General features: G+C 34.6%; 1 protein-coding gene and 1 long non-coding RNA gene across 7 annotated transcripts; both read left to right on the forward strand.

Annotated features, from left to right (window-relative positions):
• The first annotated feature begins 495 nt into the window (after positions 1–495).
• Positions 496–14332, forward strand: LOC105267882 (adenylate kinase isoenzyme 5). 3 transcript variants are annotated; one of them, XM_011307021.1, is made up of 11 exons: positions 496–675; positions 1364–1823; positions 3952–4119; positions 4777–4887; positions 6189–6331; positions 9964–10146; positions 10481–10745; positions 11196–11464; positions 11542–11706; positions 12246–12498; positions 12722–14332. In XM_011307021.1, exons 2-11 carry the CDS (start codon positions 1802–1804, stop codon positions 13036–13038), a joined length of 1896 nt encoding a protein of 631 aa, XP_011305323.1. In that variant the 5' UTR covers positions 496–675; positions 1364–1801; the 3' UTR covers positions 13039–14332. The 3 variants fall into 3 exon arrangements, with proteins under 3 accessions (XP_011305323.1, XP_011305324.1, XP_011305325.1); XM_011307022.1 differs by having other exon boundaries at positions 496–628; XM_011307023.1 differs by lacking the exons at positions 496–675; positions 1364–1823; positions 3952–4119 and adding an exon at positions 4158–4236.
• A 5836-nt stretch (positions 14333–20168) lies between these two features.
• LOC105267883 (uncharacterized) lies at positions 20169–23282 on the forward strand. 4 transcript variants are annotated; one of them, XR_892290.1, is made up of 5 exons: positions 20179–20272; positions 20858–21078; positions 21216–21319; positions 21505–22019; positions 22767–23282. It is a non-coding gene; the product is annotated as an uncharacterized lncRNA (long non-coding RNA). The 4 variants fall into 4 exon arrangements; XR_892292.1 differs by lacking the exon at positions 21505–22019 and having other exon boundaries at positions 20185–20272; XR_892293.1 differs by lacking the exons at positions 21505–22019; positions 22767–23282 and adding an exon at positions 21389–21465 and having other exon boundaries at positions 20185–20272.
• The last annotated feature ends 369 nt before the right edge of the window (positions 23283–23651 follow it).

The raw sequence follows: 23651 nt of genomic DNA on the forward strand, positions 1-23651 counted from the left end.
TTGAATCATTTCATCGATTCACGCCAATTCACAGTTCCTCAACAAATATGGAGCAATTATAATATCCATATAATTAAATTAAAGAATTGATCGGAAAACATAATTAGTTTATTGAATATTAATATAATCAGTTTTTTATATAAAAAAATTGAAATTAACCCCAACCGAAAATACATTAATTATCATATTTAAAATTGCTAATTAATTAGTATTAATGACTATAATGAGTCAGCGATATATCACGAGTATATATTTCTTGAAGAACCCTCGGTACAATATATGATCATTATTATGTATTCAGTAATTAATAATTATTAAGCGACAATTTCCTTCGTCCTGGTCATTCCACTACGAAGAAATCACATATCACGCAATACGACACGTGAATACGTGGAAATGGGGTAAAGCGCAAGTCTCGTAACTATGACTACTACATGTACCTGGTGGATTACCACCTGAAAGTTAGGGCCATTGTAGTTTTAACCGTTACATAGTGAGCCTGTTGAAGCGCATTAACTTGTACCTATCCTCATAAACAATTTTCCAATCTCAAAGTGTCATCGACTGACTAGATCATCAAAATAGGACTTTAACATCATTATTTCCGTCAGATTGGAAATTAAACGAGGCAAGAAGGAATTTTTTCCTTTCCACACATCCTAATCACTACTAAAAGTAATGATAATTAGTAATTGTTATTCATTACCTGTTATTATTATTCGAATTCTCACTTTCTCTTTCGTTTTTCTTTGGCAGTACAATTTTTTCATCATGTAATGTGTAAAGTAGTATTTATGTCGAACGCGAAATGTGCGCAATTGTCCACTTTTGAATTTTTATTATTGTTTTGAGGTCTCTATTTTTTCGTTTCATAACTGAAGTTTTTTGATTAATTTCATAAATTTGTAAAGATCTAGGATATGAACAAAATATATTAAGAACGTGTATACGACATTTTTGGGACTTGAATTCACCGAATGGTGATATTATTCTATAAATATTTTTAAATATTAATATTTACTTAGCAAAATAATAGTTGAATTTTTGGGACAACAATAATTGTCGTAAATTATTTTCCGTCCAAAATTCCTCGCATAATTTGGAATGAAATATTTCTACGAAATTTTGATTGAGTACCTGAACAGAAAATGGTGGATAAGCCAAATATATATTAATTATATGCGCACATATTTCAGCAAATCTACAGTATATCAGATATATATTGAGTGCATGTTAATAGGCATATATTACACACTTCAATTTGATATATATGTGACATATGCGTAAGATATATGTCCAGCAAAATTTGTTGTGTTTGTATATATGTTTGAAAATGAAATTTAATTGTCACGGTTTATTCCAGAATTACTCTGGGGATTGAAGGCGCAGAAGTTGGAAATACCAACGATAGATAAACATCACAACCGTGTTTCAAGTGTAAAAGTGAAGGATCTGATAATGCCATACTATTATTGAGAGTGATGTGACAGTCTGCCCTTCACCGGGTCAAGCTCAAGTTTACGAATGTTTATAGTGGTGTTGCTAACTATTGTGCTGAAGATAATTTTAAAAAAGTTGAAGCGATACGACGAGATTGAGAGAATTCACCGGCCATCACCGATTTTCAAAAGTTTCATCAGGCTTAAATTTATTGGACAGTGATTGAACGATTTTCGTTTTCCGGTGGATAATTTTCCGGGAAAATTTCAATCGACTGAAGGTTGGGGGTGTTGTGGGGGGATTATTAATCATGTGAGTAAATGGCCGTAATAATTGACGGCCACTGTCGGAGAAACCTACTATGGGCATCTGCCTTGACACTGGTGAGTTCAGCAATTAAATTCCGTCAAGTAATTATCGATTCATTCGCGTCACTTGCCATAAAATAGTATAGAGCACTCGGGAATAAATAATATTAATGATATCAAATTATCAATAATATTCAATTATCATAGTACACAGTGTACTCACAAGTGCGTAAACATTTTTGGAATCATGTGAATGCTCATGACTCATGACTGGTCCACTGTTTACGTCTTCATTCATCCGGCAAAATTCTACTTTACGCACTAGTTGCACAATATACTATTGGTTGAATAATAGCAATAGTCGATCCCACCGATGACTTATTTTCCAGAATTGATTATCCCGATAGTAACACTGATTGGCAAGTTTGGCGAACTTTACATCACTCTAGGTTACAAATCCTTCGTCAATGACACGTCACTCAATCTCTCAAAAATTCCGGGGATTCAACACTGAATAATGTATGTTTACTGTACAGGACATGTAAAAAGAGATTTAGTCACGCGAGTCGTTTGTCAAACTAACTCGCAGCCGGATGTTTCAACCGGTTGTTCTCTTCAACTACAATAGTCCGTAAAACGGTCATTTACGTATTTAACAAGAATTGAAACGTCCCGAACGATTATAATAAAACACACGTAATGCAACGAAAGTATTGTTATTATTTTTCTCTCAGAAATGTTTTTGTTACAACTTTGACATTTTCTGTAATATTTTCCTTTTTATTTCATAATGGCGTAATTCAAGTAATTTTGTCATTTAAGGAACAACTAATTTATTAACTATGTAATTTATTTATCTAATTTACGGTTTTCAATCTTCTAAAGATGAGAATGGGAATTACGTATATTAGGTTTTTAATTTCATTATTTAATCAATTGAAAGCTTAATTAAGGGCTCTAGTGTATCTGATGAAAACATCATAAATTATTTTCTGGGGTACTTGAAAGTTATCCTTCTCGGTGTAAACTCGGAGGAAACTATACTTAAGTACTTGATACTTGAGTTAAGTAGATATGTTATTCTTAAAACCAGTATATTATTATTATTCAAGTGTATAGTAATATAATTAATTATTAAATCCCACTATACTAAATATTTTAAATTACAACTGATTTAATTTACTTAAAATCAAGTATAAAATATAACTTGATTCAAGTATACTTATTTCGATGAAGGTTGAGACAAATCAAGTTTTTATTCACCCTTCATAGCGACCCTGTCACACGCGAAAAAGTTCGTTGACCCCAGTTATCTCATGATTGCAAACAAAATGTGCTAGCGTGGGAGGGGATTATTGCGCGAAAACGGAGGAAGGACGAAGACAAAAAAAAAAGTCGATAACCTTGTGAATTATTAAATCATAACGTTATCACGAGGAGAAATCGCGATAATCATTGTTCCCGAAATTCTGAAGTTGGAAAGAATCATTAAAAAATTTTTATTCAACAAAGAAATAAATTCCAAGAATTGTCTTGGAAAATTGAATGACAATTTTTGTCAGTCATTGGACAATGATTTGCGATAGCGTGTTGTCTCGTGCTCGATAATTTAATCTGACATCGAATGAAGTTCAAGCGTTCCACATGTTTACGAAAACGCCCACGCCATTGATCATACATGACAGAGCGGTTTAAAATGGATCTCAAATTAGAGAATGAAGAATAAAAAACGTCATTGAAGTGTTGAGATGACCTTGAATTATTTCAGCTTTGTTATATGTAATATAATTTATCCTTGTTGTTCGACATGGGCAACAATTTATCGAAAATATTATCGCATTTATTTTTTGTGAGACTGTTTGAATATACCCGAGAGATTGGAAGTAGATAACAGCGAATTAGGTCAGACGTGGATCCAACATAACCAGAAAATGATGCTAACTGATAGTTGAATCGGAAATGACTTTCAGTCTACTATAGTGTGCTAACTATATAGCCCCCTAAAAGCCGATCTTTATCGTTCAAGCCATAATTTTGTTTTTACTCTTGTGGAAATTTATCGCGAGTCAAGAATACTTCCGAGTTGTGGGGAAACGATTGTTCTGAAATATTGACTAAATATCGTTAAATAAATGGTAGGATGGATCCATAGAAAAAATATAAACTTCAATCAGGTATTCTCTATGTACTCTTTTTTTTTTAGATCATCAAAATGAATCGCAGGTGTTCGAGGATGGGGATGCTCGAAGTATCGGGAGGTGGCGAGGTGAAGCAGGATTATTATCAACACCACCAGCTGGTGTCTTTCCGATGCAGAACGTCGGTCCAGTCAAGTTCGAACCACCCAATGTACCCGTTATTTTTGTTCTCGGTAATGTTCTAATAATAATTATTATTTTATTTTCTTTGGGGTTACAAGACATGTGTTTTACACCTTCTCCGCTTGCTCCATTCTTAATTCATGTATTCAAGCCATTTTAAAGTTCTGGTAATATTTTACTTGTTCTCGAAAATTTTCCAGCCCCTCCACGGTAAAAGGAAAGCCCAGAAAAATTTACCAGAATGTACTAATCTTATTTGTTTATAGCCGAAAAAGGCTGTTCCAAATTAAATTACGTAACTATTTGATTATAATTCAATCATTTGATAGATTCGCGCTACTTTACTGTTTTTTAACAAATAAGTAGTAAAATAATGAAATCTACTGTTCATGATATAGTTATAAACAACTGGAATAGAGAATTGAATTTTATAATTCGTTAACATTTATAATTGTGTTAATTTTTTGTTACATAGACTAAAAAGAAATAATTAGTTAAGCGTACCAAATATTTTTCTAAATTGAATGCATCCGTCGGTGGATTTTGATGAATACTGATTTGAAATTAGAATTTTCTACTTGCAAACAAAAGTTACAATTGAATATCAGAGTAGTAATTAGTTGTTTAAGCAACGTTTGGTTGATTTACGAAATATTTTTCTCAGTGCACTCACGAATATTATCTTAATGTTTTTTTTTTGTGTTCAGGGGGTCCTGGAAGCGGTAAGGTGACACATTGCGACAATCTAATGCAAGAAGAGAAAGGCATGACGCACATAAATATGACAGATCTCCTACAACAGTACGCCCTAGGCAATGGTCAGTGAATCAATCGTATATTTTAAGAACATGCATTCGCAACATTTCTAATTTATTTCATTTTTTCAATTATGTCTTCCTATTTCCAATACTTCACTTTAAAAATCGCGAAATTGGATTTTATAATCCTAATGCAAAGAGGAAAAAGGAAATCGATCGCGAAATTCTCGAGATATCTCGAATGACTGTGAGGGTGACACAAAATATTGAAAATTAGAAAAAAGTAAAAAATTTAGAAAATCGTAAAAATTTGAGAATCGTCACCGGAACTGATGGAGACTGCAAATTATTGTACAAATTTTAAAAATATGGATTTAATCTCTAATTGTGAATATATATTCCCTACAAATTATATTCCTGAATATATGCTCCCAAATAAGGAATTAATACTCTTCTTTCGGGAATCGATATTTCCCCGTCGAAAATATATATTTCCAGTTCAGCAATACATATATTCTCAGTTCAGACTTTAAATGATTCCGAATAGAGTTGATTTTACTTGTTTTTGGGGTAGCCCCAATTGCATAGATTCCACTTCGTCAAGGAGAGAATAATTACAATACGAAAACAAATGCACAGAGACGAAGAGTGATGGATTACGTAACATGCGGTTTGAATGACCCCTGTATGACACAGTTTATATACCCTAGACCTCTAGTGAAGCGTCAGGGTAAGTTGCGTTGTAATCGATGTATCCTGGTGATCGATAGCCCGTAGCGTCCTCCGGTGTTTCATTGCCCGTGGTTATAGCGCAAACAAGTGTTATCCATCCCCCACTATAACCATTTTTCAACCCGTCCTACTGTTTTTCAACCCTACGATGCAGTGGGGGGTAATGAAAGAAAGCTTTCCAGAATGTTTCCCGATGATTCACTGTCGACAATTTTTCACAATTTTTTATTCAATTACACTAATTACACGACGAGTAGAAGTTTGTAAGCATTATCTATCCATTTGGAAAAAATTACCGCATCGCTGGGTGGAAATTTTCGTCTTCTTTGTTAAAGTTATCCGACCACCTGAGGAAATGTACCTCACGTACATGTCATTCTTACCGAACCGCCAGATAATTGTTACTAATTTAATAATAACAATTTGGCGTTTGGATTTGGTAAAGGTAATCTTGCTGCTTTAGATAAATTACTTAGAAGTCAGGTAATTTTTACTGAGCAGTTGACAAATTTTAGTAAGCTGTACCGTAATTTTTCTCAGAGGGTTAAAATACGATTGTTAGATCGTTGGGTCATTTTTACTGAATATTTCGCTCGGGATAATTACACTTCCTCTGCTTTGTATTTCAGACATGCAAGACTTTGGTCTTCTGAGCAGCAAGACAGTGGCTGAAGTCCTCATGTTGGAAATGAAGATGTCACCAGGCGCTACGACATTCTTGGTCAGTGGATATCCCAGGAACATGAGAGATGTTGTTGAATATTCCGAGAAGGTGAGCGATATAATTAGTGTTTTATTCAATAATTGTTTGAATTATTCAGGGGGATGGCTGAAATGACGGAAAATTTCAGAATCAGAATAGTGAAATGGTACTTCCTTGTTTGTAAGCGGTAAACTAATTATTTATCCGTGACTAGTTCATCTACCCTGAAGGGTCAACACGGAAATCGATTATGGGATAAGATCTCGGAGGGAGTGGGTAGTAGAAAATATTAATTCGCATTCAATTTTCGAAAAAATTTACTTTCCCATTTTTTGATCAGTCATTGCACCTGACAATTCCAACGAGTATCAGGTGAACAATCGGAAGGATTCACAGTACTAACCACTTGCATGGGGAATCTAATCATAAAAGGATGATATATTTTTTGTCACTCACTCCGTCATGTAGCACGCGGTCGTAAAACCCTACCTTAGGTCCTGAATGACAATAAAATATTATGTTCGTAACTCAGCCGTCAGAAAATTTTCTGGCACTTGTGAGTTTACAATCCGAGGTGAACCCGAGGATTTAAATATCGCCCTAGTAACGAAATATACTATTATAGAATATTTCAAAATGTATGCATACGTATGATACAATAATTTATATAATAAGCGTAAAAAATCAACTCGATGTTTTTACATGATTTGGATGAATCAAGAAATAATTCACGCAAGAACAACTTGAAGAGATGAAGTGGAATGAATAGTACTTTACGAAATTTTCCAAATATTCACTCAATTGAGATTATTGAGTTTAAATTGAAGTTTAATAATGCCAAACGTTTAAATTTCTTCGACAATTCCAAGTCATGCAGATGGACATTGTCGATTGATTAGCAACGAAACAATAATATAGATGAAATTTTCCACGTGTTTCCTGTCTGCCATCGTGGAAGTAATTTTTTTCTTGCGATATGAAGAAGACATGGGTTTCCCCTTACTATAAATAAATCTCGGCCAGAAATACCTTCAAATTTTTTGGCCAGGATTCCATCAATGAAGTGATACACGTGCCGCATGACTCTCAATAACTATTGACGTATTCATTCTTCTCCTTCTCATGGTCATCTATACTTCAACTATATATTTTCTCGCACTATATTCTTGCCACGCGTGTCTTTTTCTCGTGACAGTGGGGGTTGTGGGTTGAAGGTTGAGAAGGTGCGCGTGGAACTGACAAAGCATCAACGAAAATCATTGACCCGCCCTAGTGACCCGCCCCGTTAACCTCAAAGAGTCAATGTCTGTCAATCCGGTCAATACCCCTTTCAGTTCGATATTGCAAAACACGCGGAGGAAATTTTTTCGAAAAAGTCACGCATGGGGAGAACCAGCGAAAAACCGCGAATTCACTGGAAAATTTCAGTGGAACTTTGTACACCTCATGTGTAGCGCTTGCGACGCCATTGGGTTGGGAAAGACCCCAAAATTGAGGTAGGGGATGCTGGGGTCATATGGGGTCATACCCATTCTAAATAGTTTCATCCTCAAATTTGAACTTTTGTCTATATTAAATCTAGAAAAAATAAACAAATTTAATATTTGGCATTTAGTTGATTAACAGGTTGTCACGTGAGATTCTGATAAAATTCCAAAACGCAAATAATCCGAAACAATCGCTTATAGTGTACGGTAAATGGGTTCATAACTCTAATTGGATGTGCGGTAATGATGTTTTCTATATTAGATTTATTACATTACGCGATTTTAATAATCATTTTGAAGAAATCCTGAAACTCAACGGAAAAAGAAATAGATCGCAGCTGTCAAACCCCAGTAAGACATATCAATGGTTCTCGTTGTGCATTCGTCTAGAGTTTATGGATGTCATGACCACCGAAAATGAGTCAAATTCTATGAATATTTATGAAAAAAATAAATATTTAATAAATATATAATATTTCTAATAAATATCTATTTATTAAATTTTATGAATATTTCCATAAAGAGCTTTCGAAAAACTGAATTTTCTTCAAGACCACACAAATATATATGCATGGAATATCAACTAAATATTCATCCTTTATCTCATAATTAAAATTTTTTTCCAAATTTGTACAAAAGTGATAAAAATAATAATTTCATCTCCCCATTGCATAAATTGAAATTAAATTTTTTTCCGCAAACTTTTGCTTTTCGCGGAAAATTTTCTAATACTTGACTCAAACGAAGTAATTCCCGCTTTGACAGCCATTTTTTATAGTCTTTTTACAGTCTTTGTTTATAGTTTTTCGATGAGAACTTTTTTTCGTTCAATATCGGAATTTGTATTACTTTTCTGATAATAGTTATTCTTCTTAGTTGTAATGATATTAACGAGCTTTCCCAGAAAACACATTGTTAATTTAACAACTCTTAGTTTATGTAGTTACTACATAGTATTCGTATTGTTTTCACACAATAATATTCTTCCGATGACTCATATTCCCCAACATTATGGTATTTGCTCTTATCGATTATTGTAGTAATTTTCCACTTTTTATTCATGTTTCAATCTTTGCAACAATTTTTTTTGCTTTCTACTGTTGATCAACACAGAATATTCTTAACGCAAACAAAATATTTTTCATGTAATATTTGATTTTTTTAATCTTATGAGACTTCGAATGCTTCAACTATTATATGACTAATCGAAATAATAAAAGTTGTCCTTCAATTGACACTAATTATTGAAGTAACGCGTAATGGTCTTGCTTTCTTATTTATTCAACCACTAATGATAATTAGGTTGAGACCACTTGAGTGGCTTTAGTATAGTCATAAAGAGATGCAAACAGAGAATGTGACGGCAATAATTCGTGTGTGAATTTTACCCCATCAGCGGTTTGTCCAAGTATATTTTTTATTATTAATAACCATTCGGTCTTTCTGCAAACATTTTGACTCAGAATTGAGTGCCACTCGGAATTATTCAAGCCCCATATGGAATATGGAATGATTCGTCAGAAATATGGAAATATGACATCTGACCTTGAAGTTAATTAGAATGAGCTTGATCGACTTTTCTCGAGGTTTCGGGGTAGTTCGTGGAAACATTAATAATTCGTCGAGTTTAACTGTAATTAAGGTAACTGCGGAGAAAATGGAGCACTGGTAGATAATCAATGAGTAATGACAATACATAATGGATGATCTGACACTTGCACAGAAATTCTGTCCGATCATCTTTGCATAATTGAGAATATTATCGGGATCAAACTCCTCTCCGGTTCTTGAAATAATTCGTCAACTGCGATTGAGGATAGCATCATACCTGATGTAGATGATCTGAAAGAAAAGACTTCGCCTAAATTTTAATTTTTAAAAATTCATTTTCCCAAATTGACGATCCGCCTATTATTCAGATCATTGAAAATCATTACGATTTGGACAGAATTACGTCTCACTCGTTTTATTTTTCTTGTTGAGTTTTCCCATTAAATATTGTAAGCATCATTCTAATTATTCAAATTATTGTTTTCTGTGTAAAAATTGTTTATTTCTCATCGTTTAACAGTCGATTTTATTTTATGTATTTGTTAATTATCTTATCAGCAATTTTTTCGGCGAATTGTTATAGGTACCTAAGGATTCTCAACAGTCTACTTCTACCGAGCCAATTAACTTGCCGTAATGATGCTTTTCGCATATTTGTTATAGATCCAAATAATCAATGGTGTAATCCTAGTATCATGGAGGCAAGAAGTTCTAGAGCGACAAATTGACTACGGAGCTCAATTAGGTCATGTGATTTTAAGTCTAGCACGAATGGAACTCCGAAATTTTTATCGGAATGTTATGCCTGTGGCTGAGTATTTTGATCGAAGTGGAATTCTTCTGGAGGTGAGCAATTGTTTTCAATACACTTCATCGGCCATTTAACGTAATTGCGTAATACGCTGCGAACCAACTTTTCCCTCCATAAATGCCTAATCGATCACAATTAGAGTCAACGTACAGCTAAATGCTAGCGTTATTATGGACATGATAAGCTAGACCTACTTCAAAACTTCCAACTTGATTATTCATCCTAATAAATTCATGGGTGTTCCACATTATCGTTTACCTTCAAAACATTTTTCTCGATAATTCACGTAATAAATTACCCATTTGTCCATCACATGTCGGGGGTAGTTTTCCATCGTGTAAATGATGAATGAATTTCTGGTGATTTCAGGTTAATGGGGAGCGAAATCCGAGTGAAGTTTACGTTGATTTTCGAGAGGCTGTCATTAGAATTTTGGGATTATCGGAAAATGGTGCATTAGACAGATCGATACCGCAGCCTTTGCAAGCCGAAGTCGAGGTAGTACAGCCGGATGTTAATTCTAATCCTCAATCTGCCAAATTGGTTACTTCTCCACCGGTCCCGAGGCGTGTGAATCCTGCCAAAACTGCCAATAAGCCGAGAAAAGGTCTCCCGAGTTTCATCTGGGTAATAGGTATGTCTGATTACTTTATTAAATTGTAGCTTTCAATGGCCATAAACATTGACGAACTTCAAACAATAATCAACTACTAAATTCCTCCTAATTTTTTTCCACAGGCTAAATGTTAATTCTTTTGCACTTATATTATGTAGAAAATCACTCACATTACGTTTAAATGAATTAATTCTTTCAAGACATAAGTATCAAAAAATGGAAATAGCATACTGCATGCAAAATAATCTCAATAATATTCCTTCTCAATTTTATTTAAAACAGAATTTAAAATAGTTACAAAGTTCGTCTGGGATGTAACGGATTAATGGAAACTTGGAAAGTTTTCACAATTTTTTAATAGATATTTGATCATGAATATTGCATCGAATAATAGTAAGAGAGAAGAAAATAAAATAAGGGAAAGCGTGAATAAATGATTGATGAAATGTTCGCTGTTTTGTTTGAAAGGTGGACCTGGAAGTAACAAATCCCATCTCTGCTCACAAGCAGTCCGTAACATGCCGAACTGGGTGCACGTTAATATCGGAGGTTTGTTAAGGACTATGGCAGTATCGAATCCCTTAATAAACGACTCCATCGTTGTTGGAGAAATGGTACCCCAGGACATCATCATGCAGTTGGTGGAACAGCAAGTGATTCTCAATCGAGATAATGATGGAATTGTTATGGACGGGTTTCCCAGGGACTTATCCCAAATGCAGGAGTTTGAGAGCAAGGTTTGTAGTCAATAGTTCCAACGAATCAATAATGCTAATCAATCCTGATCTTCATACCTCAATAAATGTAACTGTAGTTTGGACAAGAACCACCCTTGATTCTATTGGACTGCTCGAAACTTCAGTTGGGACGTGGAAAGCTCGATGACAGCGTTCCAGCATTTCGAAAAAGATTGGAGATATTCAGAGAAGTTACTCTGCCGATGTTGAAGACTTTGGACAATGATAATCGACTAAGAACGGTAAGCGGAACATGATTTCGGTAGCTGTACAATTCGACGAATAACGAAACGTCTAATGCCATTTCGCTGAATGACAATTCTTCTAATTTCATTTCGTTTAAATCTCAACTTGCCTAAAATCATTTCGCCTCTATTAGTTGGAAATGATTTTTTAAAAGCAGTGGAATACTTTATAGGGTATTCCTAAGATATAAGAGGATATAGTTGGTCTTCAAATGGCAACAGATGTTGATCATTAAACCGCTTTCGAACGCGTAGTATGACCGATCGGAAATTGGTCCGTTTTTCCGGCGTTATTTTCTCCAGTATGTCCTAAATATATCTCCAATAGTTTTTGTACAACAATGGAGGATCTGTCCATATTTGCATAAATATTCTAGCAATCGCGATTGTTTCATCTCATGTCATGATACCGCGTACACATCTTTCATTCTTCACAGCTAATTAAGGATTCGATCGTCTCAAATTCCTTAGTAACAACTTTTAATTATTTGAATGGATCGGCTTGTTCGCATTTCTAATGGAAATTTCATGGCTAGATTGATGGCGATACAGATGTACCTTCGGTTCAGCAAGAGTTTGCTGCAGCGATCTATCAACTTAAGCGTCAGGCCCGACGAACCGAAGACGCTAGTCATTCGGCGAATGATGATCACCCAAACTTGGCAGCCCCCGGTAATATCAATGGGGGCCTTCGGGATATGCGGTTGCCCAATGGCATATCAAAGAATATCATTCCAAATGGCATCAGTTCAATTAATCATCAAACGAACAAGAGAAAGAAAATTGGAGGTAAGCTTTTTTTAATGAAAATTATGATGTTTCCATTACAGAGTTATTGTTGGAAGAGATTGTCATTGTCGGCTAATAAGTTCTTGGGGAGTTCCAATTTCTAGTCACGAACTTTTTCCTGTATTTTTGTTTCAGTGTAGACCTGAAGCAAATTTTAGGCAGTCTTTGAATATTATTTATAACCGTTCAGACGTTCTCATTTTATTATTATTGATTGTTGTAGCGATTAAATTGCCGAATGGTTTTGCCCATCATGGACCGAAAAATGGTTTTGGCGTAAACGTACGTGAAGCCGTAATAGAAGGTGCGAGAATTGCCAACGGTGTGGTAAACGGCAATCACCAAAATGGCAATCACGTACACATGAATGGTGCAGCAAATGGCGCCCAACATTATTTGCAAAATGGCGTTGGTTATTTGGCTAATGGAATTCCGCCAGGAGCCAACAAGGTTGCACCTGCTCCAATGACAAACCCCAAAGACTCCATTAGAAAAATGTATAACGAAGTTGATGGATATCACGAAAATCTTCACATATAGACTGTGAATTGAGTGTAAGTGAAGTCAGTATTATAGGGGGATAAAAGATGTTGAGGAGATCCTCATGACCTTTTTCTTACTGAAGAATCTCACTTTCATAGGGGACAACTTCCTTTTTTCAAAATAATGAATAAATAATCAGTAGTAACTATCATTAATATTTTGAAATTATTGGATATTGTCCGATGGTCTCAATGCCTGGGACCGATTGTCAAATTTTGCAGGTTCATGATCCCGAATACAAAGCACGAGAGATTTTCCCGCACAATTTGACACGCATTTCTAGGAATTGGAAGCTTGAGGAAAATATTCGATTAGATTTCAAGCGCGAGTGGTATTTAATAGCTCATTTTTCCCCTCAAATTTCGGTCGAACAGAGTACAGTGGACAGTATACCGATGCATTTACACAATCATGCAAAGAAATAGAAAAAAAAAAAAACTTTGCAAGACTAATTTGAAGAAAGCTGTGCAACACTTCTTGGTCTATCGCATAGAATATTGAACATGAAATGCGTAGAAAGGTGAGAAACATTAAAAAAAAATACTAGTGAATTTTCGTCGGATATTTTTTAAAAATTACAAAAATGAAGCTGTTTGACAGCTAAGAAATACTACGCTCTGATTGAAATGATGAAAATTTAGTGCAGTGGATGATTGAACTAATGAAGAACTGCTCATAACCCTTAATTTTGACAATGAACCTGAGAATCACTAGATTAATTATCGGATAAGGTAATCATAGCGGAAATATTATAATATTTTTCAAGTATCAAATGCGGGACAAACAGTCGATAATTGTAAGAAATAAAAATTTAGGATATACTACAAGTTGAATATTCATTATGATATTTTTCAATACACAATGGAGAAAAAGTGGATTTGATACAAAATGGGGAGACATATCAGGGATAATTCCGCTGGCGGATTTAATAAAAAATAAATTGTTAAAACTTGAGAGATAACATGCAGTAATCGAGTGATATTTGTGAATTCCGTCGTTGACGAATATACGGAGAGTGATTTCGAGGATTACGAGTAATATTATGGAATATTCCAACAGATTTCTACGATTTTTACAATTATCTGATTTGATCTTATATGTATTTGAGAAATATGTGCAATTTTATTCCGAACCCCTTGGCGAACAATCACCGTAGAGATCATATTTAGTTTATCTAATTGCAAACTTGTATACATCTAGAACTAGTCGAGAAAGATCTATTTAATTATTTTATTCTGTTTACGTACATTTGCGTCATTGTAATTTTTTCATATTTTATCGTCAGCTCATGTTTTACGCAATCGTTAAGTTATTAATGAAGTATTTTAATATTGTATGTAAATGTTTATAAATAAATCAGAAAAGTTATTACTATATCCGTTCCTTCCACCTCCGTTTTCTACTAGTCGAAGTCGTTTGAACTTATGGGGAATGGGGAAACTATCTTTTTTTTATCGAGGTTGAAGGATTAAGAACTTTCTGACTTGACCTTGATTTACCGAATATGAATCCTATCTATCAACTCTTCAAGGTCACTTCACTCCACTAATGTCACTGGAAATAATGGAGTCATTTTAATAGCAAGAAGTGCACTTGAAGTTTCTGAAGATTTGGATACCGCTATTAATTACTTTCAAATAAACTATATTCCCCGGTTGCTATATAGGGAAATGCGCAGTAGTATTAGCATTTTTTTAATTGAATTTGATGTAGGAGTAATTAAGATTTTTTAATTTTTAATATATTCCGGCTCTTTCTGCCCTATTATACACATAGAACATAGGAGTAAGAAGGGAAACCACAGGAATAACCATGTCGGTACAGGCGGTCACTCTATTGGCAGCCTCCCGCTCATTGGTGCCTGTTGTTCGATTCAATGGGGGAGCAATTGAGATTTAATGTGATTTCTCTCATTTTTTGATATTATCCGTTTATCCAAGGATATTCAACAATTAAATTGTTATCAATTTTCATGAAAATTCAGAATATCTACTCTTTATTGTCTACATAAAACTAGCACTTGCATGGTGTACAATTTAAATGAATCAATTTATCTTCTGTAGATAGAACAATTACGACTCAACTCGTTGATCTCCTGCCGGTAGAATTGCTTTCATAATCGTCGGTAAAGCAGAATTGTTCATTTTTCAGTTCTTCGGGAGAAAAGATACTATGCAAGGGCTCACGAGATGGAAATACTGACAATAATAATGGCAGTAACAAAATAAGACAAATAATCGGAAACTTTACGGGAATTTGACCGAGGGGGGGATTTAAAAGCTCTATTCATTAGATTCAAATAAGAACTAATGGAGTAATTTGAAAACTGAGAAAAAAGTCGGAAAATCAATTTCACCGTGTATTACGTTGCAATGGATGAGTTATAGATGTCAGCGATCCCAATCCCTTTGGAATCAAGTTTCGGAAATCGCGTGATTACGCTTCATTCGTTTATAATTTTTTTTATACTCTTCCATATGCACTTACCTTATAAGGACGAATGACCACTGTTTGGTGCACCACACCGATTCCAACGGGGGATTATGTACACTTGGCGTGTGCGCGCACATGGGAATTATGTGGGTCAACGATAATGAGAGAAGAGTCCAATTTTATTGACACCTGCCACCGAATCGCGATAAACTCACTCAATTTCCCTCAATCTGTCGACTTTGAATTTCGCCGATTTTTTTCGCCAAGGATTATTTCGAGTTTCATCAAATTCAACAATTTCAGAGCATATCACTATCATCCCTAATAATTAATTCAGTGGAAAATTCTACTTGAATTAGAAAATTAAATTTAAAAACTACGGAATTGGGAAATAATTGAAAAGTATAATGAAAGCAGTGGGGATATTTTACTGGCTTTTTCGGTTATTCATTATTTTCAAAAGCTTTTTTGCGAAGGAAAGAACTAGATAAGCGTTTTTTTCCGAGGCCGGTGTTTAGATAATATCTCGAAACTGGAAAACGATAGTGATATTTTTGTGGATAATTTATTAGTACCTCTCATCTTTCTCCAAAAAAACTGTTTATGTAAAAATATTGCTATTTTCGTTTAATTTCAAGATACTTTTTCTCGTATCTCATAATTCGACTTATATCCTCCAAGCTTAATTTAATTAATTTCTTTGGTTTTCGATAGAAGCTTTTATAATCATCGAAAATTTCGGATTTATGTAGATCTGCACAGAAAAAAACGATCAGAATTTTTAGTGCAATGGAAATGCTTTCTCTTCCATCAATGCAATTTTATGTCACTTTCCTCGAATAAAGGGAATTTTCCTTTTTCATTCTAATTTTTTTCCACCACTGATTTCCTTTTACCACAATTCGCAGAAAAATGAAGTAATTATACTGCACTATGAGTGCACAGATGTGACTGAATAGACTAGCGTCAAGGTGTAAAGAATCAAAAATAAAAAAATTTTTTTTTAAGTTTTTCCACGCAGCTGTCCCCGGGAAATTTCGAAATATAAGGTTTCCCCATATCTCGAGGGAAAAATCAGAAGATCATAAGGTCACCAGCGAAATCCACTCGAGATCTCTGTAACAATTATCTAAAATAAATGGGGATTTGAAATTAAGAAGGCCTGAGACTCATGGGGTGGGTCTGAATGAATTAACGTTGATGGAATTCCTGACGGGTTTTTCCGGAGCACCTTGCGGCAGCTGTTGAGCCTAGATTTCCATGTACCCTATTTTTCTATCCACCGACAAACCCAAAAATCTCCTCGAGTGACGCCCACGGTCTGTCTGTTATTTGTTCTCTCCACCCTCAAATCTGAGGGCAGAAAAACCGATGACTTCAGATATTCGCTCGATGAAACTTTGCTCTCCATGGGACTCACCCCAAAAGTAGAAATCACATGAAATTGCAGGATATCCAAATATTTACTGCTTTATTTAATGAAAACATCGTAATCCACCAACTTTCTTTCTCTAAATTCCTTCGTGTGTATATTTTTTAAAAAATATGATTAATCTTTCGGATCCGGCAAACGAACTTGTCTTCATTTATAATAATGAGTAAATCCCAATTCGCTTGAACCTAAAGATTTAATTATTTTCACTGTGAGAGGTCAATTAAAATATAATTTATAGGCGATAAAAAAAAAATCATACTTATGAAAAATCTAATTTTTCACAAATAGTTAAAAAAATCATCGATTAAATCAAGTTGATTCAACTGAAGTATGAATTGATTTGCAGTGATTTTTAACGATTAAAATAGTCAGTGGTATGTTTGAGTTGTGAAATTGCAGAATTAATTAGGCAATTAATAAATAATGAAAATGAAATTAATCCGTCTCATAGCCAATCGAAACCCCCGTAAATGGATTACCAGACACACTTATCACAGCTGGAGATTTCCCCCATCAATTGTCGAGTGCGCAGCTCTCAACTTTCATATGCCTGATATGCGCAGTAGATCATTCGAATTTGATGCGTTTATCGTTGCGCACGGCAAACGATCAATTCACCACTGAATCATTACCAGAAACCCCCATCCACGTGTTATGGGATACGATCCAGTTTTATTATTCACGTGCGCGTGCTTGCCATCAAATAAAATTTAAAAAACAGCGTGTCGTCCTGACGCATGCGCAGGTGCACATTGATCAAGTTTAAGTAGTTGAAAAAAAGATGTTTCGCTCCATTTTTCTGATGGAGATTATGCACCCGGTGAAACTTCGTGCCATTTTCGTCCGGGAAAATTAATTACGCGAATCTCTCACTCTTCTCCTCAACATTTTTTTTTTCATACTGAGTACGTGGTCTGATTGCTCAATACATTTTTTTTTCATCCGGATATATTAATATTCGGAGGTTTAATTAGCTGGGGACATTCAAAGCTCACATCAGCGGTGTAATCATCGTGCTATTTACATATTAATCGGTCAATGGAGTTTATGGGATAATTATCATACTCATTTTTCATGGTTAAATACGGAAACAACCAAAGGCACTAAAATATTCGGAATAGTTCTATTGAAAATTGCAAAAACAATACGATCAACAAAACAGTACAGACCTATATAAATTTATATTTATTATACTATGATGTAATTATTTTTTGGAGCGGCCGCCTGTGCGGTCTTACGACGAAACTCTATGTGAATGTTTATTAAATAATATAAACTAATCTCTGAGCACGGAAAGAAAGACACCATGATGACGATTCTTTGGTTTTTGGGACTTCGAAATTATTTGATAGTTCGGCGATTGCTCTCGAAGTGTGAACACATCTTACTAAAATATAATTCAACTGCTCTTACTTAAACGTCTATTCATTTATTAACCTGGCTTTCAATTAAAGCCCAATAAGTCTTTACTTGAAAAACAATATTACAATGCAATATCGATTTTCAAGTATTTACAATGCAATTGTTATTTGTAATGCAAGTAATTACAATGCAATATTGATTTTCAAGTGGATAGAAATTTCTCCGAAGTGACAATTTCTGTATTTATATTAATTCCGCCTGCATATATTTAGACCGAAAATGTAACATGTCACATATACTCTACATATAAATATACATATTATTAGTATATACTATATATATATTTTCTTCGTATTGGACTGTAACAAAAGTTATATGAATGCGAAATTTTTCCAAGTTTCAATGAATGTCATCAGGATCCTTAGGTCTGTAAAACAGAAACAAAAAATGTCTAATGATTCTGTATTCCTGTTTAATTAATTCACGTCAGCAGTGATTTAATCGCTTCACTAATGCGTTTTTGCTCATCTTATGCAAAATTTTAGATCACCTTACGATTAAAATAATTCAGAAAGGTCTAAAATAGAGTTTCTTCCGTAATTGATGATTTATATTCAACACCAATTGGTGCAACAGGCCTTAAATCCTTCATAATTTTCTTCTGTTTGGGGTATCGTTTTCGGTCCTTGCGATTTGTCGTGCCTTATCCCAACCCTCAGTATTCACCACAGACTAAGGAGAAACCTCAGAAAGGATAGATACAAGATCAGGTAGCTTCTCACAAGAATCTCAGTAGAATAATAGAACCTTGAGAGCTGGAGCGTTACAAATTGTCCTTTAAGTGTCAACCCCTGCGTTATAACCGCATCGGTTTTGCAGTCGGTGTCATATTCAAATTAAGGCCCAACTTTCACAGGTTGCCCGCTATTTTTCTCCCTAGATCCCCCGCACATTTTCTTTGTACTTCATATTTCGTGTCGCTTACATTTTGAGTGGTCGGTGTGGTCGGTGTCATATTTAAATTAAAGCCCAACCTTCACCGTTTTCTCTCTATTTTTCTCCTTACATTCTCCGCACATTTTCTTTCTAGATCATGAAATCCCTAATTGCGTTTCAAGCAAGGTACTTTTGAAAATATCATTATCTTCCTTCAATTTCGAGGAATCAGCTAAAAAATGGTCTCGAAACAAAAATATCATATCACAATATTGCGCTTAATATCATGCAGTCATAATATCATAGTACGAAATATTGCTGATAACAATATCACATAGTTAAGGCCCGGATGGACTGTCTGGAAAAGATAATCTACTCCGAAATTGGGACTTCTAATTACTCCGTCAATTAATCGTTTTTTTCTATAATTTTTAGCTAGCGGCCTAGTTGTTGGCAACCGCTAGAACGCTAGCTAACAATTATTGAAAAAAAACGATTAATTGCCAAAGTAATTAGGAATCCGAACTTCGGAGTCAATTATCATTTCTAGATAATCCACCCGAGCCTTAAAACGAATTCCATGATTTCTTTATTTTTTACGGTTTGGTTGATTACATTGATAATCAATAAGCGATAATGATAATTATAATTCAATATTGTTCAAACGTGCTATTCCAAATAATTGTATGCAGCACCTCGAAGATGCTCGAGTGATCATCGAATGAAGCAAAACAATGATCAATAATATTCTATCAACTCACTATTTTTTTCCGAAATGCATGCGACATATATGCAGATATAATTATCCATCAGGAAAAAAAATCACCTGCCAGTTTGGAATTTATCAGCAGAGTTTCTTCCTGTACTCATTAAAATAAAATAGTGCTTGTAAAATCTTTATTCATCATTTAAAACAGGAAAACTCGATATCTACGTTTCCCGATGAGTATATAAACACGACCTGGCGTACCAATATTGTTTTTCGCCGAATAAAAATGGGAATTCTGAGATTTTTGCGCATCGCAATTATGGCTGTAACTATCACCCTCATTGCTGAGTTTGGGCGTGAGTTTCACGGAATTTTTTATTCATTATGATTACTTTCCCCAAAAATATTATCATCCAGTAAAGTTGTGCAATACCAATCTGCAATAAAAATGTTTCACTGGAAAATTCCACGTCCCACACATTGTTACGGAATTAGTACATTACGATACGATTTTGGAAAACGATTTTGGGGGTCCTGAGGTCTGAGGGAGGCTTATACAACGAGTCTAATAACACGTTTGCCGCGAGTATTTATTTTTTATAGCAAAAACCTCCGAAAGCCTCAAAGTGCTCATTTATCTATCACTCTTTCCCCGTTTACAAAATTCAAAATCAACATGTGTTCTGAACCATCTAATAAATCGTAAATAATCTCCATTTAAAATGGGCTTTTAGATTGTGCGGAAGATTCTACGTTCAATTGCGCTCTGATTTGTCCGGATGGTAAACCTGCCCGTCCTGGTTGCAAATGCAACTGAAGAAGCAAAAAAAAATTACTATATCTCGTTTTATGCGCAGTGCTGTAGTGAATTTAGATGAAATAAAACTATCATAATCAGTGCCGATTTGAATTCAGAGAATCTCTATTTTCCTCCTTCGCAGTTCGCCTTGCGTTATCGTAATTTATTTGCATTAGACATGAAAAGCAAACGCATAAAAACCAGATGGAGGAAAAATATTCACGATTCTGGAGTTAAGTAGACGGAAGCGCTGATGGTATATAAGAATTCCGTAGCAGTGAAACTACATTGTCCGCAGGATGACAGGTCTTTCCAGAATTTTCCTCTTCGCAATCATTTTCGCCATCATATTGGTCATCCGAGGTGAGTGCATTGTAGGATGATTTCCAATTCAGTGTTGTTATTTAGTTCTTTCAAATTATTACTATCAATATATTAATTAGTTCACTTAATCGTGAGACATGTTCATGAGAAATCGGTTAATTGATCTTTTATTTTAGCGCAACGAGGATGTCCATCTTGTGGAATCCTTTGTCCTGGAGGAATTGAACAACCGGCTTATCGAGGTGACTGTTCATGCCGATGCTCACCACAATTTTGATTTGTATGTATTGCCAATAAAATTATCCTGACATTTTTAAGATCGTTATTTATAAATACAGTGATTAAATAGATTATACTGATGCAGCGTTTTGAGATGATGGGAAATAGTCAACAAACGATAGAATAAATCAATATATTAGTAGTTGATATATTTTTCATGACGTGACTTCAACCTCATAATTCCAGGCACAGGTTCTGATGGAAAACTCCATTTACTGACCGCACCGCATTCTCAGAAAATGGCGTTTCTCGCACGCCAGTTTATTGATTCAGATTATTTATCAACAATATCTATTGATTGATATATTATCGAGATATCTATTGATTGATATAATATTGAAATATCTATTGATTCAATATTTATTACTCCATTAAGCTAGTCTTGGTATTAGTTGGAATAAAAAAAATGTTGTTTATATCTTAGAAGATCGTGTTCTATAAATCTGTTGTTGTTCATAACTCAGTCGTCAGGATGTTATTTCAAGTACATTAATCGGCCGGTTTTGTCGTGATGTATTTGGATTAGATATGAGAAGAAAAGCAGAAAAAGCGACACTCCCTACTCCGCATGCAGATGCATTTGTATATAAAGATATGTTTGGATTGTCTGATGATACATTGCATTATGTTCTTGGAGTTCAGTCTTTTCAAAGTGTTTTTGGTTCTCGCAATGGTCTTGCTTCTATTTTCACTCATTGAAGGTATGTTGTTGCTTCAACCCAAGGGATGGTAGTACTCCCATTTTTTGTAGTACTTGTTGAAATAATAGTGTGTGCATTGGTTCATGGTAATACTTTATTGAGAGGGATAGATTAACGAGGGGTGAGCTGTCCATTTATTGGACACTCAAGGGGAGACGTATGTATTGTGTATAAAATGTATGTCTGTGTATAAAATGTGTGTCTGTACATGAATAATCTCAACAAAAAATTTTTTCAAATCAATTTTTAGACGAATCGGGTTTTTTTGTTATCCTTGAGAAATACGGAAAATGATAATTGCCATTTTTTTTTTCAATTTTGAATGCTGTGTTGTTTAATATCAAAATTGCATCGCTCATTTTCATTATTAGAGTAATGATTTAACCGAGCATATTATGTTTAAAACGTTAAGAAATATTGTTCAAGAGAATCTCGAAATTAAAAATCCCAATCAAAATTCGAATAAACGCCTAGTCTCGGAGAAATTCAATTTTTCTGTCCCATTTTTTTGTATTGTTGAAAATGAAATTGAAATAAAAAAAATCGAGTTCTTAAATAAAACGATTGATTTCGCGATTTCGTAATCGGTAAGCGAACTGAAAGTTCCGTAACTTTTACTAAATATTTATTTCCGTACATGCGGAAAAATAGATTTAAAAAAAAATTATAAAGTTTTTATCTCAATTTCATGTATTACATTTATTTATTATTTAAAGAAAAAACATTCACACCCAAAATTTATTGCAGCGCAAAACTGTCCAGCATGCGGAAATACCTGTCCGAGAGGTCAAAATCCGCCAGTTAGAAGAGGCGAATGTCCACCCTGCAATGCCGGATGTCTATCCTGAGGAATTCCCTTGATCCCTAAAACAGTAATCAGAAAAACTTTCCGGAAAAATCGATACTGAGAGGATGATCAACTGAGGCATTCCCGAAGCCGCCAGCTGTCGTAATTAAAGTCATGCACTCGGTCATCCCAATGGTCCCTAAATTTTCATGACATTCATTTTTATACCCTGATCGGCCATTTGCTGGCTCTTATGGGCACTCACCATCATCAAGCGCGCCAATTTTGGCATCCAATGAGCTTCACTCGATCATCATTAAATTTCCTGTGTACAACCACTTGAAATTCATTGTTAATCTCGTTAAAACGCCTGAAAAAACATTTGAATTTGACCCAATTCCCCTGATGCTCGAATTATGTTAATGAGATGTCGCGCCAATAATTCCGTGGAAATAAACATGTTATTCCTCCCCTGATTTATTCTCATTACATTTTCCTTCATGATAAATCTCGCCATAACCTCAAAAGGAAATAATTTACTCCTTGTGATTTGCTGGCGCATGCTCAGTGGGTACAATTAGCTGAAATTTTATGGGAGCATTATGTTGAGACCTTAAAATTGTCCAAGTGATTATACTTCAAGTGGTAATAAAGTACGTCGTTAAAAGGAAGAGAAGAGGTACCCACGTACGTGAGCGATGACTCTCACCGCACTGCATTTTCTTTTTCTCTTGTTTCGAATGAGAGAATGAGACAAAAGATGACAGTCTTGCCAACCAGTTTAGGAACATGAAAAAAAGTGAAAGACAGGTGTACATAGGATTTATCTAAACTGATTTATCATC

Source organism: Fopius arisanus, unplaced genomic scaffold, assembly GCF_000806365.1.
Source record: "Fopius arisanus strain USDA-PBARC FA_bdor unplaced genomic scaffold, ASM80636v1 scaffold00051, whole genome shotgun sequence".
Classification (NCBI taxonomy): domain Eukaryota; kingdom Metazoa; phylum Arthropoda; class Insecta; order Hymenoptera; family Braconidae; genus Fopius; species Fopius arisanus.

Coding starts and splice junctions, on each gene's coding strand:
- LOC105267882 (XM_011307021.1), top strand. CDS start 1,802: ATGGGCATCTGCCTTGACACTG. Junction 10,746..11,195: donor GAGTTTCATCTGGGTAATAG/GTATGTCTGATT, acceptor TTTGTTTGAAAG/GTGGACCTGGAAGTAACAAA. Junction 12,499..12,721: donor CAAGAGAAAGAAAATTGGAG/GTAAGCTTTTTT, acceptor TGATTGTTGTAG/CGATTAAATTGCCGAATGGT.